The sequence below is a fragment of the Anomaloglossus baeobatrachus genome, chromosome 7, assembly GCF_048569485.1.
Source record: "Anomaloglossus baeobatrachus isolate aAnoBae1 chromosome 7, aAnoBae1.hap1, whole genome shotgun sequence".
NCBI lineage: Eukaryota > Metazoa > Chordata > Amphibia > Anura > Aromobatidae > Anomaloglossus > Anomaloglossus baeobatrachus.
Genome location: NC_134359.1, coordinates 285,033,027 through 285,060,202, shown reverse-complemented (window position 1 = coordinate 285,060,202; position 27,176 = coordinate 285,033,027). Strand labels below are relative to the sequence as shown.

Genomic DNA, 27,176 nt, shown 5'->3' with positions numbered 1-27,176 from the left:
CAAAGCAGTAATCAAAGCAAAAGGTGGCTACTGTGAAGAACCTAGAATATAAGACATATTGTCAGTTGTTTCACACTTTTCTGTTAAGTGTTTCATTCCACATGTGGTAATTCATAGTTTTGATGCCTTCAATGTGAATCTACAATTTTCAGAGTCCTGAAAATAAAACTCTTTGAATGAGAAGGTGTGTCCTGTATATATACAGGACACACCTTCTCATTCAAAGAGTTTTCTTTATTTTCAGGACTCTGAAAATTGTAGATTCACATTATGTATGTATATGTATATATATATATATATATATATATATATATGTATATATATATAGATACCGCATATATATGTGTGTGTGTATATATATATATATATATATATATATGTTTGGCCTGTATGTGTGTATATATATATATATATATATATATATATATATATATGTGTGTGAATATACATATATGTGTATATATATGTATACATATATACATGTATGTGTATATATATGTATATATATGTGTATATGTATATATATGTATACATATATGTATATACATATATGTATATATATATATGTATATATATATAAAATGTGTGTAGATATATAGAGGCCGTGCTAAACTTCCCATACCTACTAACATCCTAGTGTGAGCATCACTAAAAGACATTACAGTTGTATTTCTATACACGCGGCGGTTTTTCCATCATTTCTGTACAATCCATGAAGATTTTTATTGCTATATAACATCAGTAATACAACGTGAACAACCTCAGTAACTGGTTTAAATTTGTGACTTGCCAACTTGGGAACATAACTAAGTTTACCGTGCTTCTTTTCCAATATCTTGAACAATTGCTTTGTTTTTGGAAGAGTGCAAACATTGTGTGAAACAGAACGTGGAGGGGATAGGGTTAATTTTATTAAAGGTGATTAACCCATCAATGCTTTGGTGTATTTTGCTGCTTCATTGGGATCTGCCGCTTTGCAGGACAGGATGGTGACGCGCAGCCCGTTCTTTGAGTTACTTGCGATAGAAGCCTGAAATGGTAAAAAAGAAAATGATACATAAAAATCAGCTGCGATATGCATATATCAGACGGGGGTGTAATATCGGGGATGAGGCTACTGAATGCCGAGGCGTGACATGGTAGGAACCCATCGCCGTCCCCATATTTGTACTGTAGATCTCCAGAGATTTACAACACAATGGACGGGGGGGGGGGGGGGGTTTAAATACCCAAAGTAAAGAAAAACGGATGAAAAATTCTCATTATGTTGCAAAAAAAAGCTGCAGATTTCACACCCATTCAATGCAGAGGGTAAAAAAAGCACAATCTGCAAATTTCTTGCAAATATCAGAAATGTTAGTCCTGCAGGTAGACGTAGAATTATAGCTGCCGTTGTAACTGCATAGCCCATGGGCTAAGCTGTGATTCCACTATATACTGAAGTAAATGGGAAAAAAGTGTCAGCAAAAGATTACCTACCCTGAAAAGTATTATTTTTTTTTTAATTTTTGTTATTTTTTTTATTTTTTATATATATATATAAATAAATATAAATTTTAAAAAATGCAAATGTTTTTAAACCTAATATTAGGCTTCTACTTCTTGCTCTTCATGTGGACATTAGCAGCAGCAGATGGACTCGGACCCTATTTGGTCATGAACTGTTATCTATTGTATATAGAGGTATTATCAGTCATTGTACAGGAGGAGGAGGTGAGCTGTGACATCATCTATTGTGAATGGTGGATCCTGTGTTGTCTACTGTATATAGATGTGTTATCAGTCATTGTACAGGAAGAGGAGGAAGTGAGCTGTGACATCAACTATTGTGAATGGTGGATCCTGTGTTGTCTACTGTATATAGATGTGTTATCAGTCATTGTACAGGAAGAAGAGGAAGTGAGCTGTGACCACCTACTGTGAATGGTGGATCCTATGTTGTCTACTGTATATAGATGTGTTATCAGTCATTGTACAGGAAGAGGAGGAAGTGAGCTGGGACATCACCTACTGTGAATGGTGGATCCTATGTTATCTACTGTATATAGATGTGTTATTATTCATTGTACAGGAGGAGGTGAGCTGTGACATCACGTATTGTGAATTATGGATCCTGCCTTGTCTACTGTATATAGAGGCGTTATCAGTCATTGTATAGGAGGGAGAGGAGGTGAGCTGTGACATCATCTATTGTGAATGGTGGATCCTGTATTATCTACTATATATAAAGGTGTTATCAGTCATTGTGCAGGAGGAGGTGGTGAGCTGTGACATCACCTATTGTGAATGGTGAATCCTATTATCTACTGTATATAGAGTTGTTAGTCATTCTACAGAAGGAGCAGGAGGTGAGCTGTGACTTTACATATTATGAATGTAGATCCTTTGCTATCTACTGTGTATAGACGTATTATCAGTCATTGTACAGGAGAAGTAGGAGATGAGTTAACTGGAATGGGGAACCCTATTTTATCTAGTGCAGTGTTCCCCAATTCCAGTCCTTAAGAGCTTCCAGCAGTGCTTGTTTTGAGGATTTCCTTAGTATTGCAGAGGTATTGAAATCCACACTTGTGCAGGTGATTAAATTATCCTGAAAACAAGCACTGCTGATGGCTCTTTAGGACTGTAATTGGGGAACACTGATCTAATGTACATACAGGTGTTATCTAGCATTGTACAGGCGGGGAAGGAGGTGACCTATGACATTACTTATTGTGAATGGTGGATCCTGTGTTATCTTCTGTATACAGAAATGTTATCAGTCATTGTACAGGAGGGGCAGGAGGTGAGCGGTGACATCACTTATTGTGAATGGTGGATCCTCTGTTATCTACTGTATACAGAGATGTTATGTGTCATTGTACAGGAGGGGGAGGAGGTGAGCTGTGACATCACTTATTGTGAATGGTGGATCCTGTGTTATCTACTGTATACAGAGATGTTATCTGTCATTGTACAGGAGGGGGAGGAGGTGAGCTGTGACATCACTTATTGTGAATGGTGGAGCCTGTGTTATCAGCTGAGTATAATGGGGTTATCTTCATCATAATCCTTTTTTGTGATGATAATGAAACTGCTGAAAAGTCTACTATACATAGCCTTGCACCATTGTATGGGGGATTGTTTGGGGAACACTGGTATTACCTGGGTTTTTGGTGTTCCCGGCACTGGTATTCCGGGGCCTAGGGGGGTAGGCCCTGCATCCTTGTAGGGATGCAGAACCTTGTAGCACCCTGATGGTTTCAGGGGCGCTACACCTATGACATTACTTATTGTGAATGGTGGATCATGTGTTATCGTCTGTATACAGAAATGTTATCAGTCATTGTACAGGAGGGGGAGGAGGTGAGCTGTGACATCACCTATTGTGAATGGTGGATCCTGTGTTATCTACTGTATATACAGTCATTGTACCGGAAGAGGAGGAGGTAAGCTGTGACATCACTTACTGTGAATGGAGGAGGTGAGCTGTGACATCATCTATTGTGAATGATGGATCCTGTGTTATCTACTGTATATAGAGGTGTTATCAGTCATTGTACAGGAGGAGGAGGCGGTGAGCTGTGACATCACCTATTGTGAATGGTGGATCCTGTGTTATCTACTGTATATAGAGGTGTTATCAGTCATTGTACAGGAAGAGGAGGAGGTGAGCTGTGACATCACTTACTGTGAATGGAGGAGGTGAGCTGTGACATCATCTATTGTGAATGATGGATCCTGTGTTATCAGCTGAGTATAATGGGCCTATCTTCATCATAATCCTTTTTTGTGATGATAATGAAACTGCTGAAAAGTCTACTGTACAGAACAATAAGTGTGAGTCTGATTGAAGTAATTTTTTCCTGATCATTTGTTCATTTCATAAAGAAAAAACATTAGCAAACCATTTTAAACTAATCTGTCATAGTACAGGTGAATTTTATGGCCAGATCTAAGATTCTCATGGGATATTCGCAGCTCGCGAGGGTGTTGATGCTACCCTCACAGATGATTATCAGGCTCACCTTATTTGTAATATACAGTGCCTACAAGTAGTATTCAACCCCCTGCAGATTTAGCAGGTTTACACATTCGGAATAACTTGGCATTGTGACATTTGGACTGTAGATCAGCCTGGAAGTGTGAAATGCAGCAAAAAAGAATGTTATTTCTTTTTTTATTTTTTTTTTAAATTGTGAAAAGTTTATTCAGAGGGTCATTTATTATTCAACCCCTCAATCCACCAGAATTCTGTTTGGTTCCCCTAAAGTATTAAGAAGTATTTCAGGCACAAAGAACAATGAGCTTCACATGTTTGGATTAATTACCTCTTTTTCCAGCCTTTTCTGACTAATTAAGACCCTCCCCAAACTTGTGAACAGCACTCATACTTGGTCAACATGGGAAAGACAAAGGAGCATTCCAAGGCCATCAGAGACAAGATCGTGGAGGGTCACAAGGCTGGCAAGGGGTACAAAACCCTTTCCAAGGAGTTGGGCCTACCTGTCTCCACTGTTGGGAGCATCATCTGGAAGTGGAAGGCTTATGGAACTACTGTTAGCCTTCCACGGCCTGGACAGCCTTTGAAAGTTTCCACCCGTGCCGAGGCCAGGCTTGTCCGAAGAGTCAAGGCTAACCCAAGGACAACAAGGAAGGAGCTCCGGGAAGATCTCATGGCAGTGGGGACATTGGTTTCAGTCAATACCATAAGTAACGTACTCCACCGCAATGGTCTCCATTCCACACGAGCCCGTAAGGTACCTTTACTTTCAAAGCGTCATGTCAAGGCTCGTCTACAGTTTGCTCATGATCACTTGGAGGACTCTGAGACAGACTGGTTCAAGGTTCTCTGGTCTGATGAGACCAAGATCGAGATCTTTGGTGCCAACCACACACGTGACGTTTGGAGACTGGATGGCACTGCATACGACCCCAAGAATACCATCCCTACAGTCAAGCATGGTGGTGGCAGCATCATGCTGTGGGGCTGTTTCTCAGCCAAGGGGCCTGGCCATCTGGTCCGCATCCATGGGAAGATGGATAGCACAGCCTACCTGGAGATTTTGGCCAAGAACCTCCGCTCCTCGATCAAGGATCTTAAGATGGGTCGTCATTTCATGTTCCAACAAGACAACGTCCCAAAGCACACAGCCAAGAAAACCAAGGCCTGGTTCAAGAGGGAAAAAATCAAGGTGTTGCAGTGGCCTAGTCAGTCTCCTGACCTTAACCCAATTGAAAACTTGTGGAAGGAGCTCAAGATTAAAGTCCACATGAGACACCCAAAGAACCTAGATAACTTGGAGAAGATCTGCATGGAGGAGTGGGCCAAGATAACTCCAGAGACCTGTGCCGGCCTGATCAGGTCTTATAAAAGACAATTATTAGCTGTAATTGCAAACAAGGGTTATTCCACAAAATATTAAACCTAGGGGTTGAATAATAATTGACCCACACTTTTATGTTGAAAATATATTAAAATTTAACTGAGCAACATAACTTGTTGGTTTGTAAGATTTATGCATCTGTTAATAAATCCTGCTCTTGTTTGAAGTTTGCAGGCTCTGACTTATTTGCATCTTATCAAACCTGCTAAATCTGCAGGGGGTTGAACACTACTTGTAGGCACTGTAAGGGTTGGCTTGATGAGAACGCCATTAAAAAAAATGAATGTGAATACACCCTAATGGGTAACGGCAGCCACTGTGAGGCGTGCAGGGGTGCAAAAACCTGCAATTAGTGATTAGTTCATGATCGTTTGCACTTAAAGGGGACGCATGAGATTAGTAAAGGAGATCTACTTTTGTTTCCAGAAACTGTAAAACCTTTCTTTAAGCGCATTATCTGGCATTCAGGTGACTTGTAATACCAGGCACAGCATACAGAGAACGGTGGCGCTATTTTTGGTACAGAAATACCGACCCCTTTTCTTGTAATTTCACCCAAAATGTTACGATGGATATTAGCACGATACAAATAGCAAGTTAAATGCCAGACGCAAGAGCCAACTAAATTAAATGAAGTCGTCAAAATTGACTCGGCCGATCTATTAATTGCGGTCAGCGCCAGGTCTGTGGTGTTGTGGCTGGAGGGAGCTGGAATCCTTTATGTGACGAGTCTGTTTGTGATTTCTCACCTTCAGATAGATTTTGCAGCGTTCCAGCAGAAAATTCCATTTCAGCGACGTCTTCTGGTCTTCGCTTAAATTGAAAAATCCATCTACCTAAATCAAACATATGGAAATACGCCATGAGAAATCATTACTTGTTCTCCGACGGGGAAGGGGGGGGGGAACGGCCGGCAATTATTCTTCCCGGCACAGAATTAGAAGTTGATGTATTATGCAGAGTCGTTTTAAATGGGAAATAAGTACGGCAAAAACTTACGGTGCATGAAAATGTGTCCTCTGCCGCCACGCCGGATAGGTTACCAGACAGGGTCCCGGTGTGATCGCTGACGTCCACTTGTAAATCCAGAGTCGTGAACACAGATTTAAGGTTTGCGGATGTTTCGTTGCAGAAGGTGTAGGTGCAGCCTTTGGAGAGATCGGGCACTGGGTAATGGCATTGTGAGCTGATGGAATAAAATAGTGAGCGGAGAGATCAGACGTCCCTCGTCTTCTGATCATGGAAACCTTAAACATTTAGGGAATTTAAAGTATGAAAAGCCGCCACGTTTACGGCTGGGATACAGCAGCAGCTTTGTGTATCATTGGGTACATCGATGACGTTTTTAGTGATTTGGATCTGCTACACCACTGCAAAAATGCTCTACTGAGAGTTTATGTAGTGGTGTAGCAGATCCAAATCACTAAAAATGTCGTCGATGTACCCAATGATACCTGTTAGGCTTTGGGCCTTTTAACTTTGTACAATCATACCAATATACAGTGTGTCCACCCATATCCTGTCCACCGCCATTAACATGAGAACGGCGGCAGCTATAGGCATAGAAGTGGTGTCTAGGTATAGTAAAGTAGCCATGCGCTACACAATGAAACCACCTATAGCGCCACCTGGTAGAAAACAACGGAGTTAGCATTTTTATTTCGAAAACAGAACGAGATAGAGAAAAAAAGTGAATTAAAAAATTGTAGGGCATCATCAATTCAATACGGATCGGCACCTTGCATACAGAAATGCTATGATATGAAACCCATGACCCCCCAAAACAGTGAATGCTGGTCACGCATATGGCGCTCATGTAACTTTGATGCTCAAAGTGGCCCCCGTCAGCTGCAATGCACATCTGGGCTCTGCACAGCCTACAGTATCTTGCTGCACGTTGTGCAATATGGTAGGTGACACGTTTGCACAAGCATCTGTGATACGTGGTCGTAGGTCCTGCAATGTTGGTGGAGGGGTCGCATTCACCTGCTGTTTGATGTGACCTCACAGAAAGAAGTCCAATGGGGTCAGGTCAGGTGAGCTGAGGCCACTCCACACAGCCCCCATACCCAATGACTTGTAGGAAGGTCTCCATGAGGTATTGCTTCACGTCCGCAGCTTTGTGAGTGTTAAACGTTCTAATCATTGCAATTCTTTATGCAAGGTGTTGATCGTATTGAATTGATGACGCCCTACAACTTTGTATTTCACTTTTTTTCTGTATCTCGTTCCGTTTTCGAGATAAAAATGCTAATTCCGTTGTTTTCCACCAGGTGGCGCTGTAGGTGGTTTCATTGCGTAGCGCATGGCTACTTTACTATACCTAGACAGCACTTCTATGCCTATAGCTGCCGCCGTTCTCAAGTTAATGGCGGTGGACAGGATATGGGAGGACACACTGTATATAGGTGCGGTGTATACAGGATATGGGTGGACACACTGTATATAGGTGCGGTGTATACAGGATATGGGTGGACACACTGTTTATGGAAAATATTTTTTTTTTACAATTTGGTGTACATATTTTTATTTTTTTTGGATCCTTGAATATGTTCATTGATGCAGAGACTTTAATTGAGGAGATGAAAGAATAATGTAAAAGGTCTACAAAAAATATTCAGAATGTAGTGTTAGGTGTACGGTACTCACCATCGGTTTCTCACTATCTTGTCAATGCTTGAATCGATATTCAGCTTGGTAATAAAGGCAAAAACTATTCCATAGACTGGATTATTCTTATCACTAGACTGCAGAGCTCGCTCTTTTATCTGCAGCACGGTATACACATCATTTATAGTTTCCACTAAAAAATGTTTAAAGGTAAAGGGGTTATTCAGCATGCAGGGGGGTTTTTCTTTAACACAAAAAACATATCAGCATTTTTACCCCCTGGCAATCCAGTGCTGGATGAGAGACCTCTGACATCGGTTATAGCAGTGACATTGTGCTTGGTGATGTATGGCTCGGCATTGTGCTTGTTGATGTACGGCTCGGCATTGTGCTTGGTGGTGTATGGCTTGGCATTGTGCTTGGTGGTGTATGGCTCGGCATTGTGCTTGGTGATGTATGGCTCGGCATTGTGCTTGGTGGTGTATGGCTCGGCATTGTGCTTGGTGATGTATGGCTCGGCATTGTGCTTGGTGGTGTATGGCTCGGCATTGTGCTTGGTGGTGTATGGCTCGGCATTGTGCTTGGTGGTGTATGGCTCGGCATTGTGCTTGGTGATGTATGGCTCGGCATTGTGCTTAGTGATGTACGGCTCGGCATTGTGCTTGGTGATATACAGCTCGGCTTTGTGCTTGGTGATGTACGGCTCGGCATTGTGCTTGGTGACGTACGGCTCGGCATTGTGCTTGGTGATGTCCGGCTCGGCATTGTGCTTGGTGATGTACGGCTCGGCATTGTGCTTGGTGATGTCCGGCTCAGCATTGTGCTTGGTGATGTATGGCTCAGCATTGTGCTTGGTGATGTACGGCTCGGCATTGTGCTTGGTGATGTACGGCTCGGCATTGTGCTTGGTGATGTACGGCTCGGCATTGTGCTTGGTGATGTACGGCTCGGTATTGTGTTTGGTGATGTACGGCTCGGCATTGTGCTTGGTGATGTACGGCACGGCATTGTGCTTGGTGACGTACGGCTCGGCATTGTGCTTGGTGATGTACGGCTCGGCATTGTGCTTGATGATGTATGGCTCGGCATTGTGCTTGGTGATATAAGGCTCGGCATTCTGCGTGATGATGTACGGCTCTGCATTGTGCTTGGTGATGTATAGCTCGGCATTGTGCTTTGTGATGTATGGCTCGGCATTGTGCTTGGTGATGTACGGCTCTGCATTGTGCTTGGTGATGTATAGCTCGGCATTGTGCTTTGTGATGTATGGCTCGGCATTGTGCTTGGTGATGTACGGCTCAGCATTGTGCTTGGTGATGTACGGCTCGGTATTGTGCTGTGTGATGTATGGCTCGGCATTGTGCTTGGTAGGGTACGGCTGCTGCAGTTGCTCGGCCATAAAGCCCTGGCAAGCGCAGTGTTTGTGCCGATGTTCCCAGAGAAGGTCTGGACAGTTATGGAGTCAGCAGAGCGGGGGTGACTTTTCTGTCCTCTGCGTCTCAGCACTCGGCTCCCCACTCTGTAATGTTAAGGGGTCTCCACTTCATGACCGAGTTGCTGCGGTTCCTTCCATTTCTCAGTAATATTTAGAGGTGATGGGCTAAGATTAAGGAGGAAGAAATATACACCGAGGGTGCAGGGCCGGATGTTATACACCAGGGGGCGAGGGGCCAGATATTATACGCAGAGGGCGTTGGGCCATATATTATACACCGGGGACGTGGGACTGGACATTATACACCGGGGCGCGGGGGACTGGATGTTATACACTGGGGGGGGCGAGGGGCCCAATGTTATACACAAGGGACGAGAGGGCCATGTTATACACAGGGGCTGAAGGTTTTACACCAGGGGCGAGGGGCCGGATGTTATGCATTGGGGGAGTGGGACCGAACATTGTACACCGGGGAGCGAGGGGCTGGATGTTATACACCAGGGACGAAGGGCCATGTTATACACATGGCCTGAAGGTTATACACCGGGGGCAAAAGGCCGGATGTTATACACCAGAAACTAGGGGCTGGATGTTACACACCGGGCTCGAGGGGCCAATGTCATGCACCAGGGGCAATGAGACTGAATGGGAAACCTAAAGTCCAATGATTAGGATGTGTGGACCAATAATGTCCACTATTTTTTTCTACGTACATTTTATGGGTTCTCCAAAAGGATCATCATTTTCTTCCACAAAAAGTCTATTCTCCGTGCAAACTCTGGCATATCCCAGTAGGGCGAACGCCTCAGGCATGTCTGGTGAAAATGAAATAGAAAAGGTTTTACTCATCTATAGAAAATGCTGGAGAATGAAGCAATGCGTATATGAAGCCTATCATCCGACCCTGCATGGCTTTTGCCTCTCAGAGCGGTTTCTTCTTGATTGATTATGATTATGTACGTGACATTATTATTGGATTGTCGCGTCCTCGGCTAAAACAACTGAAGGATTATAGCTAAAATATTATAGTGGTAATGGCCGATAACCTCCTCCTTGTTCTCTACACTATACTGGTCTATGTGCCGCCATTAAGGGCCCCTATTCGGCACTGTATTACGGAGGTATTCTCACCAAGAAGCAGCGTGTACTGCATTAATATGGCATCTAATGAAAACAAGTACACACATTTTTTTTTCCGTCTGAATTGGAAGTAATTAGTAAAACAGACATTTGGTGCGTTCCCTTTAAATCCCCAGAGGATCCTTACCTGGATTTGTTGTAAATATGGTCTTGGACACAACCGTCGCCACCATTGAATTTCGGAAGGAGTCGTAATTTATGCGTATTTCTGATGCAAATAACACTTAACCGAATGAAATAAACTGTGATTAGTATTTTACCAGCCAGGCGTGACCGAACATACAAATATCAGATCGGCCGATTGAAGAATTCTGGCAATTTGGTATCACATGACGTACGACCGCCATTGGGATCACTGAGAAACAACCCCTCTGTGCCAAGTTTGGTGATTTAGTAGGGCTTTATAATAATATAATAATAATATTTATTCATTTATATAGCGCTATTAATTCTATAGCGCTTTACATACATTGGCAACACTGTCCCCATTGGGGCTCACAATCTAAAGTCCCTATCAGGATGTCTTTGGAGTGTGGGAGGAAACCGAAGAGCCCGGAGGAAACCCACACAAACACGGGGAGAACATACAAACTCCTTACAGATGTTGTCCTTAGTGGGACTAGAACCCATGACCCCAGCGCTGCAAGACTGCAGTGCTAACCACTGAGCCACCACAAGACTGTAGTGCTAACCACTAAGCCACCGTGCCGCCAACGGCTTTCCAGTTTTGTGTATATGAAGTTGTCTGATGGTAAGAAATAATATCACTCACCTACCTCTCCTTCCCACTCCTGCTGCTCCGGGGCTTCCAGCCAGCGCAGCATTTAATTGTGTTATTGCTACAGCCAAGCACCGGCATCAGCGGCCATTTACCGTACATGTCAGCGGGACCATTACAGGCAGTGATTGACTGCAGCAGTCAAGTGTATGATGGAAGTGAAGTTTTCGATAGAGAACTGGCAAAGACCACAGGAATATCGGGTTTTGAATAGGTGAATAATTGTGATGAGTGATCACTACCATGCACGGGTGCTCAGTACTTGTAACTAGTAATGAGCGGGCACTACTATGCTCGGGTGCTCGGTACTCGTAACTAGTAATACGCAGGTGTGACGCCCTGGGAGAGCCAGGGGTCACAGGTCATGACACCACCACACCCTACACCCCGGATAGGTACACCGAAGCTACCCAAAAATCCTTGTTGCCTTCCTCCAGGGGCTGATGTTCACACCAGGGGGTGGGCCAGGCAGTTGGCTCCGCCCACCGAGGAGTTCACAGTCCTGGAGGCGGGAAAACCAGGCAGTTTTAGCTCAGGCAGAGCTTGAGTGAGAAGCAAGTTAAGTGGAGAGATCAGTTTTGAAGGAGAAAGTGAGAGGAGGACAGTGAGAGAAGTGACAGAGAAAGTGACAGTTGAGGAAGCCTGAAGTTGGTCCGGGTGTGTGCCCCGGACTGAGACAACAAGGTCAGCAGACGGAGGTGACCGTCTGCAGGAGAGGCTGATCGGAGGTTGCCGAAAGGACCGTGGACGGGTGGTGGCCCGGCGGTACCGGAGCGGTATACGAAGAGAAGTCAGCACCATTGGCAGGGGCCTTTCGGATCCCGGCAAGGCTAGGAGTCGCCGTGAATTTGCCAAATCCGTCAGTGAAGGGGACCTCCTGGGTCTCCAAACAACTAAGTCCCGATTGAAGGCAACAGTCCAACCGTAGGAGAGAGACACCGCCGCCGCCAAGGCACCAGTTTCTCAGGGCCAGCGCCTGCGGGCAAAGAGGGGCTCCTCCGGCCTACATCCAAGCCGGGGAGCGGGTTACCGGTGGGAACCCATCGCTACCAACATTTCACTAGGTGCAGGGACAGAGACCGTCACCGTCAACTACCAGGGAAAAGCAACAGCAGCCGTCCGTGGGAACCGTCTTTCCAGCCGTGTGTTTTACCGAGAACTGTGTCACCGTCTCAGGCTGAGTGAGTACCACAGTGCCGTGAGGCACAGCGCTGCCCCCGCGTCCCTGCACCCCATCAAGCCCTGCACCGGCCCTGTCATCCAGCATCCCCCACCTCATCACAGGGCCCCGGGACAACCACCCCCTACCCACGGAGGGGAGAACTAACAACTTTGCTGCTCCCAGTCACCGCTCCCGGGATCCCCATACAGAGCAGCGGTGGTGTCCACACAATCACCACAACCGTGGGTGGAGTCACGGACAATAAACTATCCGAAAAACCAATCCCCTTTTCACTCACGGGCGAGGAGCGCCGCTCGAGTCCCCGGGATCCGGCCCATCGCTCGAGCCACCGAGCAGCAGCAGGCCGCAGCAGAGGCGGCGGCCGGACCCGAGCAGTAGGGAGAGCGCAGCGTCCCCTCCTCCGCCCGTGACACAGGCACTACTATGCTCGGGTGCTCTGTACTCGTAACTAGTAATGAGCGGGCACTACTATGCTCGGTCGGGTGCACTGTACTCGTAACTAGTAATGAGCAAGCACTACTATGCTCGGGTGCTCGGTACTCGTAACGAGCAGTTGGATGCTTCATTGGGCGAAGACTCGAGTACCCAAGTATAATGGAAGTAAATGGGAGACTCAAGCATTTTTCCAGGTAATCTTCCTCTCATTGACTTTCATCAAACTCGGGTACTCAAGTCACGCCCATGCGAGCATTAACTGTTGTTACGAGTACCAAGCACTCAAGCATGGTAGTGCCCGCTCATCACTAGTTACGAGTATCGAGCACCCGAGCATGGTAGTGATCGCTCACCACTAGTTACGAGTAGAGAGGCCCCGAGCATGGTAGTGCTCGCTCATCATTAGTTACGAGTACCGAGCACCCGAGCATGGTAGTGCCCGCTCATCACTAGTTACCAGTACTGAGCACCCGAGCATGGTAGTACCCGCTCATCACTAGTTACGAGTACTGAGCGCCTGAGCATGGTAGTGCCCGCTCATCACTAGTTACGAGCACCTGAGCATGGTAGTGCCCGCTCATCACTAGTTACGAGTACTGAGCGCCTGAGCATGGTAGTGCCCGCTCATCACTAGTTACGAGCCCCCGAGCATGGTAGTGTCCGCTCATCACTAGTTACGAGTACTGAGCACCCGAGCATGGTAGTGCCCGCTCATCACTAGTTACGAATACTGAGCACCCGAGCATGGTAGTGCTCACTCATCACTAGTTACGAGTACTGAGCACCCGAGCATGGTAGTGCCCACTCACCACTAATTACGAGCACCCGAGCATGGTAGTGCCCGCTCATCACTAGTTACCAGTACTGAGCACCCGAGCATGGTAGTGCCCACTCATCACTAATTACGAGCACCCGAGCATGGTAGTGTCCGCTCATCACTATTGAATAATGTTTTTATTTTAATTATTCAATGCCATTTCTTGATCTTAGCCCATTTTTTATAAAGTCTAGACAACCTCTTTTATCACTGTATAATGGAAAGTTTTGCTGCCCTTACTTTAAGGCTGTCCATACATTGTCATTTGGCACACAGCTATCTCTTCCCGACTTTCCCATATACAGAAATATTCAAATGTTTTCAAAGGGGAGAAAGCTCCTACTGGCGGCTGCTTTCTTCTGAGTAACAAGTGGACGAGGCATTAAAATTCATACCAATAGACCATGTTCTCCCCTAATATCATCTGTCTGGGGAGAATTGGGGGCCTGTCCACACATTAGACTGTCGGCCGATCTTACAAATACCAGTGGGTTCCGCCAATACTAGTGTGGCGCCCCTGAGGCTTCAGGCGCCTCAGGGTACTGCACCTCCTTTAGGGTGTAGTACTTATCCCAGGTCCAAGGAAGGTCGGTGCCGGTTCCACCAACATACACATACATAAACAGTCGGTTGCCCTCCCAAATTGGGACCGGGCCGGGGTCGAGTCACATAATGGGGTCACCACAGCGGTTGGGTTTACAGGACGCTACCGCACTAGGGGCTACCAATCCACTGAAACCGGGACTCAAGGTTAGGTAGAAGCAACCACCAGGGGGAGTGAGGAGCATACAGTGTGAAAAGCGGGTTGACCTGGTGAGAGCATTGAACCAGCCGGTGGAACACACAACACAACTACAAAGGAAAGAGAACAGCTAAAGACGCCGAGCAAAGCGAACATGCCGTGAGGCAGCTCTGTGGGCCAAAGCGTTTTAACACGGTCGCTGGGGAGAAGCAGGCGGCTGCTTCCACAGGACCGGCGTTGTTGGGGTACAGAAACCTAAGGCAGGCATATTTCATGTTGTCTGCCAACTCTACAAGGGTCGCGGGAACAGGCTAGAAAGTCACCGGACCTGTTCCACTATTCCTGGAGCCAAATAGCATATAGGTTCCAAGGCTGAGGTCTTTGACCATCCCCAAAGCAGAACCGCACTATCAGCATACAGAACGGGACACTTTACTGACACCGGGATCCTCAAGTGCTTCACGCCACGGGGATATGATACTTAGCACATCAAAGGAGGAAGGGCCCATAGGCTGACACACCGCACCTGACCTTTCACGGATCCGGGAGGAGCCCATCGTGGCGGAGATCAGTACTCTGGGGCAGCGCCTGAACTACCAGTGAGTAAAAGACTTGGAACTGCAACTACTGTCTCTGCCTCGGGGACTACCACCATCTCCGTCCATCCCCCCCCCTGGGGTAACCCCGCTCTGCCTGTGGAGAGCGACACCATCCCGGCTGTGACCTTCACCATCAGCCCCGGAGAGAAGCACCCGCAGCGGCGGCCCATCTCTGGCCACAGACCACAGGTAGCGTCACGATCTAAAAAGACTTTTCTTACACCCCTACTACGTCCCCCATCCATCATCCTGTCCACCTCCATCCCTCCCTCCTGTACACCTCGGGGTCACGAAACCGGGTCAGGCCAGCCCGTGACAACTCAGAGGATCTGCACTCCCGGCCCAGCCATGAGTCGGGTGAAAAGATGTGAAATAAAAGTATATACCCACCAGTCTCTCTCGGTATCCAGGTCTGCGCCACTTGTATGGACTCATTGTCCCAGCTGTAGAACAAGAGAGGGACATAATATAGTAACGTAAAAATATTTCTGTTCATAGGCACAATGGGTCCGATTTATTATTTCTGTTTTTTATCTTGGCATGGTTGTTGACATTTGTTGCAGTAAATTCTTCAAAATGGTTCCTGCAGTTCATCAATTTTGCGCAAAATCAAAGCTGTTCTTTACTTTCGCCACTTTTTTTTATGTTCCTCTAAAATGTCACTAAAGTTGTGCACAAAATTTCAAACTTACATAAAATATTCACTACGAGAGAGGTCACGGGGGAGGAGACTGTAGAACATTTGTGCAAACATTTTGTGGCTTTTTACAACAAAAAAAACACAATTGATGAATCTGTCAAAAACATCTGTAAACCCCCCCAGCCTCAGACCACAATGACGAACACTCACAACAAAAAAACACAGCAAGATCAAACTACGCAGGACTTGTTTGTAGCCTATAAACATGGAGAAGTCTACGTCTGCCTAAGCGCTGTAGACGCAGAACGATATCAAATTTGTGATTAGGATTATTGACAAAGTAGTGTAATTTTTCATCTTTGTTAAGGTGGATTTCCCCTGAAAAATGAGTTCCTTACAGGGTTTCAGATCTCTGCCTTCTAAGGTTATGTTCACATTTCCGTTGTTTTGCTTCCGTCAGGTCCGTTGTTGCGACGGAACGATGGACCCATCGTTTTTGAGATGTCAACTGACGCAATGGATGTGTTAGGTCACAGCATTCCATTCACAGGAATCCTGTGAAAAAAATTGATCCGTCGTGTCCGTTACATCCGTTGTGCATCCGTTTTTTTTTATGGATCCGTCGTGATCCGTTTGTGTTTGGGACAGGCCAGTGGGTGTGCCGAACATGCTGGGCATGCTCAGTAGACCATGAGGGAATCTAGCACTGGATTCCGTCATGTGATGGATTACAAACTTAGATAATGGTATAATGCCTCAAGCATATGGAAAAATATTGGAATATACAATGAAAAATGCTACTTGCTAATTTGAACATGTGAATAATGAATTGCATACCTGCTATGAATATTAGGAAAAAGGAGATATTTAGCAATCGCATTGATCAATGTAACTGAGCCCCAAAACATCGTCAAGGTATATCTCTATATTGGGGTCCCTAGCTCTGTGACCCTAACTGTGTGTCATCTCATTGCAATTAAAAACTGCTGTGGGTGGAGAGGGGTAACTAAGGACTTTCTTATATAGGAGATGGAAAAAACATGGCCGAAAGGGGCGGAGCTGTGTTCACATTCAGAAAAAAAAAACTACATATAACTGAATAGGATAACTGAAGTGAGCACTAATATATATATATGAGTGCAAGCCAAAAATACATACTATATATAAGAATAAGGCTGCACATCAAACTTAGATAATGGTATAATGCCTCAAGCATATGGAAAAATATTGGAATATACAATGAAAAATGCTACTTGCTAATTTGAACATGTGAATAATGAATTGCATACCTGCTATGAATATTAGGAAAAAGGAGATATTTAGCAATCGCATTGATCAATGTAACTGAGCCCCAAAACCTCGTCAAGGTATATCTCTATATTGGGGTCCCTAGCTCTGTGACCCTAACTGTGTGTCATCTCAATGCAATTAAAAACTGCTATGGGTGGAGAGGGGTAACTAAGGACTTTCTTATATAGGAGATGGAAAAAACATGGCCGAAAGGGGCGGAGCTGTGTTCACATTCAGAAAAAAAAAAACTACATATAACTGAATAGGATAACTGAAGTGAGCACTAATATATATATATGAGTGCAAGCCAAAAATACATACTATATATAAGAATAAGGCTGCACATCAAACTTAGATAATGGTATAATGCCTCAAGCATATGGAAAAATATTGGAATATACAATGAAAAATGCTACTTGCTAATTTGAACATGTGAATAATGAATTGCATACCTGCTATGAATATTAGGAAAAAGGAGATATTTAGCAATCGCATTGATCAATGTAACTGAGCCCCAAAACCTCGTCAAGGTATATCTCTATATTGGGGTCCCTAGCTCTGTGACCCTAACTGTGTGTCATCTCATTGCAATTAAAAACTGCTATGGGTGGAGAGGGGTAACTAAGGACTTTCTTATATAGGAGATGGAAAAAACATGGCCGAAAGGGGCGGAGCTGTGTTCACATTCAGAAAAAAAAACTACATATAACTGAATAGGATAACTGAAGTGAGCACTAATATATATATATGAGTGCAAGCCAAAAATACATACTATATATAAGAATAAGGCTGCACATCAAACTTAGATAATGGTATAATGCCTCAAGCATATGGAAAAATATTGGAATATACAATGAAAAATGCTACTTGCTAATTTGAACATGTGAATAATGAATTGCATACCTGCTATGAATATTAGGAAAAAGGAGATATTTAGCAATCGCATTGATCAATGTAACTGAGCCCCAAAACCTCGTCAAGGTATATCTCTATATTGGGGTCCCTAGCTCTGTGACCCTAACTGTGTGTCATCTCATTGCAATTAAAAACTGCTATGGGTGGAGAGGGGTAACTAAGGACTTTCTTATATAGGAGATGGAAAAAACATGGCCGAAAGGGGCGGAGCTGTGTTCACATTCAGAAAAAAAAAACTACATATAACTGAATAGGATAACTGAAGTGAGCACTAATATATATATATGAGTGCAAGCCAAAAATACATACTATATATAAGAATAAGGCTGCACATCAAACTTAGATAATGGTATAATGCCTCAAGCATATGGAAAAATATTGGAATATACAATGAAAAATGCTACTTGCTAATTTGAACATGTGAATAATGAATTGCATACCTGCTATGAATATTAGGAAAAAGGAGATATTTAGCAATCGCATTGATCAATGTAACTGAGCCCCAAAACCTCGTCAAGGTATATCTCTATATTGGGGTCCCTAGCTCTGTGACCCTAACTGTGTGTCATCTCAATGCAATTAAAAACTGCTATGGGTGGAGAGGGGTAACTAAGGACTTTCTTATATAGGAGATGGAAAAAACATGGCCGAAAGGGGCGGAGCTGTGTTCACATTCAGAAAAAAAAACTACATATAACTGAATAGGATAACTGAAGTGAGCACTAATATATATATATGAGTGCAAGCCAAAAATACATACTATATATAAGAATAAGGCTGCACATCAAACTTAGATAATGGTATAATGCCTCAAGCATATGGAAAAATATTGGAATATACAATGAAAAATGCTACTTGCTAATTTGAACATGTGAATAATGAATTGCATACCTGCTATGAATATTAGGAAAAAGGAGATATTTAGCAATCGCATTGATCAATGTAACTGAGCCCCAAAACCTCGTCAAGGTATATCTCTATATTGGGGTCCCTAGCTCTGTGACCCTAACTGTGTGTCATCTCATTGCAATTAAAAACTGCTATGGGTGGAGAGGGGTAACTAAGGACTTTCTTATATAGGAGATGGAAAAAACATGGCCGAAAGGGGCGGAGCTGTGTTCACATTCAGAAAAAAAAAAACTACATATAACTGAATAGGATAACTGAAGTGAGCACTAATATATATATATGAGTGCAAGCCAAAAATACATACTATATATAAGAATAAGGCTGCACATCAAACTTAGATAATGGTATAATGCCTCAAGCATATGGAAAAATATTGGAATATACAATGAAAAATGCTACTTGCTAATTTGAACATGTGAATAATGAATTGCATACCTGCTATGAATATTAGGAAAAAGGAGATATTTAGCAATCGCATTGATCAATGTAACTGAGCCCCAAAACCTCGTCAAGGTATATCTCTATATTGGGGTCCCTAGCTCTGTGACCCTAACTGTGTGTCATCTCATTGCAATTAAAAACTGCTATGGGTGGAGAGGGGTAACTAAGGACTTTCTTATATAGGAGATGGAAAAAACATGGCCGAAAAGGGGCGGAGCTGTGTTCACATTCAGAAAAAAAAAAAACTACATATAACTGAATAGGATAACTGAAGTGAGCACTAATATATATATATGAGTGCAAGCCAAAAATACATACTATATATAAGAATAAGGCTGCACATCAAACTTAGATAATGGTATAATGCCTCAAGCATATGGAAAAATATTGGAATATACAATGAAAAATGCTACTTGCTAATTTGAACATGTGAATAATGAATTGCATACCTGCTATGAATATTAGGAAAAAGGAGATATTTAGCAATCGCATTGATCAATGTAACTGAGCCCCAAAACCTCGTCAAGGTATATCTCTATATTGGGGTCCCTAGCTCTGTGACCCTAACTGTGTGTCATCTCATTGCAATTAAAAACTGCTGTGGGTGGAGATCCATCTCCTATATAAGAAAGTCCTTAGTTACCCCTCTCCACCCATAGCAGTTTTTAATTGCAATGAGATGACACACAGTTAGGGTCACAGAGCTAGGGACCCCAATATAGAGATATACCTGGACGAGGTTTTGGGGCTCAGTTACATTGATCAATGCGATTGCTAAATATCTCCTTTTTCCTAATATTCATAGCAGGTATGCAATTCATTATTCACATGTTCAAATTAGCAAGTAGCATTTTTCATTGTATATTCCAATATTTTTCCATATGCTTGAGGCATTATACCATTATCTAAGTTTGATGTGCAGCCTTATTCTTATATATAGTATGTATTTTTGGCTTGCACTCATATATATATATTAGTGCTCACTTCAGTTATCCTATTCAGTTATATGTAGTTTTTTTTTTCTGAATGTGAACACAGCTCCGCCCCTTTCGGCCATGTTTTTTCCATCTCCTATATAAGAAAGTCCTTAGTTACCCCTCTCCACCCATAGCAGTTTTTAATTGCAATGAGATGACACACAGTTAGGGTCACAGAGCTAGGGACCCCAATATAGAGATATACCTTGACGAGGTTTTGGGGCTCAGTTACATTGATCAATGCGATTGCTAAATATCTCCTTTTTCCTAATATTCATAGCAGGTATGCAATTCATTATTCACATGTTCAAATTAGCAAGTAGCATTTTTCATTGTATATTCCAATATTTTTCCATATGCTTGAGGCATTATACCATTATCTAAGTTTGATGTGCAGCCTTATTCTTATATATAGTATGTATTTTTGGCTTGCACTCATATATATATATTAGTGCTCACTTCAGTTATCCTATTCAGTTATATGTAGTTTTTTTTCTGAATGTGAACACAGCTCCGCCCCTTTCGGCCATGTTTTTTCCATCTCCTATATAAGAAAGTCCTTAGTTACCCCTCTCCACCCATAGCAGTTTTTAATTGCAATGAGATGACACACAGTTAGGGTCACAGAGCTAGGGACCCCAATATAGAGATATACCTTGACGAGGTTTTGGGGCTCAGTTACATTGATCAATGCGATTGCTAAATATCTCCTTTTTCCTAATATTCATAGCAGGTATGCAATTCATTATTCACATGTTCAAATTAGCAAGTAGCATTTTTCATTGTATATTCCAATATTTTTCCATATGCTTGAGGCATTATACCATTATCTAAGTTTGATGTGCAGCCTTATTCTTATATATAGTATGTATTTTTGGCTTGCACTCATATATATATATTAGTGCTCACTTCAGTTATCCTATTCAGTTATATGTAGTTTTTTTTTTCTGAATGTGAACACAGCTCCGCCCCTTTCGGCCATGTTTTTTCCATCTCCTATATAAGAAAGTCCTTAGTTACCCCTCTCCACCCATAGCAGTTTTTAATTGCAATGAGATGACACACAGTTAGGGTCACAGAGCTAGGGACCCCAATATAGAGATATACCTTGACGAGGTTTTGGGGCTCAGTTACATTGATCAATGCGATTGCTAAATATCTCCTTTTTCCTAATATTCATAGCAGGTATGCAATTCATTATTCACATGTTCAAATTAGCAAGTAGCATTTTTCATTGTATATTCCAATATTTTTCCATATGCTTGAGGCATTATACCATTATCTAAGTTTGATGTGCAGCCTTATTCTTATATATAGTATGTATTTTTGGCTTGCACTCATATATATATATTAGTGCTCACTTCAGTTATCCTATTCAGTTATATGTAGTTTTTTTTCTGAATGTGAACACAGCTCCGCCCCTTTCGGCCATGTTTTTTCCATCTCCTATATAAGAAAGTCCTTAGTTACCCCTCTCCACCCATAGCAGTTTTTAATTGCAATGAGATGACACACAGTTAGGGTCACAGAGCTAGGGACCCCAATATAGAGATATACCTTGACGAGGTTTTGGGGCTCAGTTACATTGATCAATGCGATTGCTAAATATCTCCTTTTTCCTAATATTCATAGCAGGTATGCAATTCATTATTCACATGTTCAAATTAGCAAGTAGCATTTTTCATTGTATATTCCAATATTTTTCCATATGCTTGAGGCATTATACCATTATCTAAGTTTGATGTGCAGCCTTATTCTTATATATAGTATGTATTTTTGGCTTGCACTCATATATATATATTAGTGCTCACTTCAGTTATCCTATTCAGTTATATGTGATGGATTACGGCGGAATCCAGAACCATAGACATCCATTATAGCTTGTGACGGTTGCGACGGACACCTGCGGAAGTCCGTTTTTTTGCCGCTCCAAAAAAGTTACATGCTGCGCTGCTCCCGCCTGACAGTCAGTCACTCACTAAATAACTGATCCGTCATGCGGCGGATGCAACGCAAGGCAATCCGTTGCTAATAGAAGTCTATGGGGAAAAAATGGAGTCCTGCAAAATATTTTGCAGGATACCGTAATTCCTCAAGGCGACAGATTGCGACTGAAGCAAAACAACGGAAATGTGAACATAGCCTTACAAAAATTACAGGTGTGTGAAGATGGGAGTAACCCTTTAATTGTCTATGGGACTGCCAGAGATGGAGCTTTGTTATCTCCAGCAGTCACATAGACGCACATGCATGTCAGAGCCGTGTGACTATTGCGGCAGTCATGCCATATTGCACTGCGTTTCAATGCACGTCCGTCTGTGCAGCTCATTCATATGTAGCCCCCAACCTCAGCCATTACTCTTTATACAGTCTATAGGATCCTGCTGCTATAAATGCATTTGTTCCCGTCACTATATGATATCGTGCCCCTATTTGCAGTGTTTTAGAGATCAATAAAATGACGAAAACACAACTAAATAGAGGTTTTTAGCACCGTACATTTATATGCAAATAAACGCCGTCTTTGGGCTCCATTATTCATTTCACAGCCACACAATAGAGGAATGGACTCCATAAAATAACGCTTTACTTTTTTTATTAGTCTTATTCCTCCTGATTTGACAAAGCTGTAGCAAAAGTGTTAGTGCTGTAACTTAACAGAAACTTTTTACTAGTTATACTCATTGGCTGAAACTTTCCTACCGGAATCCTCTATTTAACACTCGCGCTAGTTACTGATTTGTCTTTGCTTTTTGGAGTAAAATAATAATTATTTAATTATTATTTTTTCCATTGTTGTGTTAGTCTCGGGGTATGTGGAATATCCACAGAAGAAAATCCACAATGAAATCCTCAAAAACAAAAAAACTGTGATCTAAAAGCTGCAATTTTTCTTGTGTGTTTTATTTGTTTACTAGCTGTAGCACCCGGCGTTGCCCGAAATACTAACTAAGTCTCTCTCTCTCTGTCTCTCTCTTTGTCTCGTTCCCTCTCTCCGACTCTTCCTCTCCCACTCTCTCCAACTCTTCCTCTCCCACTCTCCCACTCTCTCCGACTCTTCGTCTCCCACTCTCCCACTCTCTCCGACTCTTTGTCTCCCAGTCTCCCACTCTCTCCGACTCTTCCTCTCCCACTCTCCCACTCTTCCTCTCCCACTTTTCCACTCTCTCCCACTCTTTCTCTCCCACTCTCCCACTCTTCCTCTCCCTCCCAATCTCTGCCACTCTTCCTCTCCCACTCTCTCCCAATCTTCCTCTCCCACTCTCTCCCACTCTTCCTCTCCCACTCTTCCTCTCCCTCTCTTCCTCTCCCACTCTTCCTCTCCCACTCTTCCTCTCCCACTCTTCCTCTCCCACTCTTCCTCTCCCACTCTTCCTCTCCCACTCTTCCTCTCCCACTCTTCCTCTCCCACTCTTCCTCTCCCACTCTTCCTCTCCCTCTCTTCCTCTCCCACTCTTCCTCTCCCACTCTTCCTCTCCCACTCTTCCTCTCCCACTCTTCCTCTCCCACTCTTCCTCTCCCACTCTTCCTCTCCCACTCTTCCTCTCCCACTCTTCCTCTCCCACTCTTCCTCTCCCACTCTTCCTCTCCCTCTCTTCCTCTCCCTCTCTTCCTCTCCCACTCTTCCTCTCCCTCTCTTCCTCTCCCTCTCTTCCTCTCCCACTCTTCCTCTCCCACTCTTCCTCTCCCACTATTCCTCTCCCACTATTCCTCTCCCACTCTCTCCCACTCTTCCTCTCCAACTCTCTCCCACTCTTCCTCTCCCACTCTCTCCCACTCTTCCTCTCCCACTCTCTCCCACTCTCTCCCACTCTTCCTCTCCCACTCTCTCCCACTCTCTCCCACTCTTCCTCTCCCACTCTCTCCCACTCTCTCCCACTCTCTCCCACTCTCTCCCACTCTCTCCCACTCTCTCCCACTCTCTCCCACTCTCTCCCACTCCCACTCTCTCCCACTCTTTCCCCCTCTCCCTCTATCCAACTCTCCCACTCTCCCTCTATCCAACTTTCCCTCTATCCAACTCTCCCACTCTTGGGCGGGCTTTGCACGCTGCGACATCGGTAACAATGTGTTACCGATGCTGCAGCGATAGTCTCGCCCCCGTCGCACGTGCAATATCTAGTGAAAGCTGCCGTAGCGATTATTATCGCTACGGCAGTTTCACACGCACATACCTGCCGTGCGACGTCCCTCTGGCCGGCGACCCGCCTCCTTCCTAAGGGGGCGGGTCGTGCGGCGTCACAACGACGTCACACGGCAGGCGGCCAATTGAAGTGGAGGGGCGGAGTTGAGCAGGATGTAAACATCCCGCCCACCTCCTTCCTTCCTCATTGCAGCCGGCGGCAGGTAAGGTGAAGTTCCTCGCTCCTGCGGCTTCATACACAGCGATGTGTGCTGCCGCAGGAGCGAGGAACAACATCGCACCTGTCGCTGCACCGGCATTATGGAAATGTCGGAGGCTGCAGCGATGATACGATAACGACGCTTTTGCGGTCGTTCATCGTATCAAAAAGGTTTTACACGTTGCGATATCGACTGCGACGCCGGATGTGCGTCACTTTCGATTTGACCCCATCGACATCGCACGTGCGATGTCGCAACGTGCAAAGCCGCCCTTGCTCTCTCCCACTCTTCCTCTCTCCCACTCTCTCTCTCTCTCTTTCTCACTTTCCCTCCCACCACCAAAATCATAATAAGTGACACATAAGCTGCCTTATAAGAATGTCCTTTGTTGCCTATAGCAACCAACCAAAGCTCCTTTTAATGACTTGTAGCAATATAGAAGAAGAGCTGTGATTGGTTGCTATAGGTTATCTGATAAGTATCTAGGTTAACTATCAAAACAGGCAATATATTACTCACACATCCAAACAGTAAGTAAGTGAGGATTTTGGTGATTAACTGTAAAACGCAAGGTTAAAATTTCCCCTCAAAACATAGTCCATGACATTCCCTGAGTCACATGAGGTGCAAAATTCCTTTAGTTGACATACTACACACATACATACACAAAGCTTTATATGTTAGAGTTATTCATCCCACCCCAAATTGGATGTAGTCTCAGAAAGATTTCTGCCCACTTTGTGAATTTTGCATATTTTGGTGCATTTTTTCACCGAAGACTTCTATGTGGAATGAGGGTGTCTGCTCAAATGCATAAGAAATGCAGGTGCATTTTTAAGTGCAGAATCAAAACTTCCCTGTACTTAAAAAGTTAAATAATTAAAAAAAAAGTATTAAAAAACAGCTGCTTTGTTTTATTGTCTGACATCAGGGTCCGAGTATCTAGTCCAAGCAGTCAGATGAGTGTTGTGCAATGTGGCCGTCCGTACTCACCAGATCATTGCGAATGATTCCACGCTGTCATCGAACAGCTTCACCTCACATCTCTGGCCTTTTCTTTTATCTGAAGTGGTAAAAGGCTTAATTTCTCCCACCTGATTAAACCAAAACAAAATGGTACATAATTCTGTCACTGCTGGTGCAATAAGCTCAATATGGAGGCAGCTCATATCACAGTCTTGCTATCTGCAAGGTGGCAGAACCCCTCCAAAAATAAATGAAAAAGTACGGCTCGGCTAAGCTGTAGACTCTAATAGTCATAAGCAGGTCAACTATGGTTCTATTTTATCATCTTTATGCCTGGTATATAATTTTTTTCACAGATTGGAAAGGGAAGAAGGGGGTTAATCCACAGCACTGCCCTGTATGATAAAGGCTTGAAACAAAATATCTTAAAGTGATTTATTCTATGCGTTTCGGAGCTGTGGCTCCTTCTTCAGGAACAGCTCCTGAAGAACGAGCCACGGTTGCGAAATGTGTAGAATAAATCACTCAAAGATATTTTGTTTCAAGCCTTTACTGGTGGAACAGTTCCTGAAGAAGGAGCCACGGTTGCGAAATGTGTAGAATAAATCACTCAAAGATATTTTGTTTCAAGCCTTTACTGTTGGAACTTCTCCTGAAGAAGGAGCCATGGTTGCGAAACGTGTAGAATAAATCACTTTAGGATATTTTGTTTCAACCCTTTATCATACACGGCAACGCCATGAATTAACCACTTTTCTTCTCTACAATCTATCTGTCACGGGGACTGCAGCAGCCATTGGGATTCAACTACATGTGTGTTAGTGGTTGTGGCTTCTCACAACTACCCCAGGTGAGTGACTATCATTTTTGGCACCAATCTTATAATCTCGGATAAGACCCTATTCGCATCTTATTGTCTCTCCAGCAGTGTCTTCCTATATGTTTATACAGGCCGTGATGCGCATGTGTGACGCCCTGGCCGGGCCAGGTAGTCACAGATAGGGCCCCGCATTACACCTGTCCCTCACAAAGGTAACACACAGCCAACCATATACACCCTAGTCACCTCACTCAGGGCTGATGGGCACACCAGGGGGCGGAACCAGGCGGTTGGAAGACGCCCACCAAGGAGTCCTGATAGTCTGAGGCAGGAGAAAGTAGTAAAGTCAGAGGAGTCTGGAGTTCAAGGAGAGCGGAGGCCAGGCCTGTGACAGGGCCTGAGGCAAACTGACAGGTGCCAGGGTTGGAGCCCTGGTGCCTTGGGCTAGGAGGCAGACGGTGGTCTCATCTGCAGGAGCCGGGAAGAAGGCTCAGTGGAACCGTGGTGGACCGGGACAGAGTTGTAGCCACCCAAAGTCCCGAAAGAAGACAACAGCCCACCGAGAAGGGATAAAAGGCCACGGCTCAGAGATCCCACGGGCCAGTGTCTGCGGGCAAGGGCTCCCTAGGCCGTCACCAGCCGGGAGCGGACTCGTGAAGTTTCAGGCTCAGGTAGTCCAACGTTCACAAAGGTGCGGGAGAAAGACAGAGACCACCAGCCAGGTGGGGGACCAGAACGCAGCTGGCTGTGGGCAACATCATTTTGGTTT

At 44.1% G+C, this 27,176-nt stretch overlaps 1 protein-coding gene across 2 annotated transcripts in view; it reads right to left on the bottom strand.

Moving 5' to 3' along the window:
* Positions 1-689: 689 nt before the first annotated feature.
* The window catches only part of MEIOB (meiosis specific with OB-fold), a 78,461-nt gene continuing 51,974 nt past the window's right edge, over positions 690-27,176 (bottom strand). For both annotated transcript variants that reach the window (XM_075319453.1, XM_075319452.1), the window contains exons 7-14: positions 25,615-25,715; positions 15,496-15,548; positions 10,679-10,774; positions 10,125-10,226; positions 8,016-8,169; positions 6,366-6,552; positions 6,116-6,202; positions 690-1,030 (exon numbers count right to left, since the gene is read on the bottom strand). In XM_075319453.1, coding sequence (XP_075175568.1) covers positions 923-1,030; positions 6,116-6,202; positions 6,366-6,552; positions 8,016-8,169; positions 10,125-10,226; positions 10,679-10,774; positions 15,496-15,548; positions 25,615-25,715 — 888 coding nt within the window. In that variant the 3' untranslated portion in view covers positions 690-922. The remainder of the gene's footprint in view (positions 1,031-6,115; positions 6,203-6,365; positions 6,553-8,015; positions 8,170-10,124; positions 10,227-10,678; positions 10,775-15,495; positions 15,549-25,614; positions 25,716-27,176) is intronic.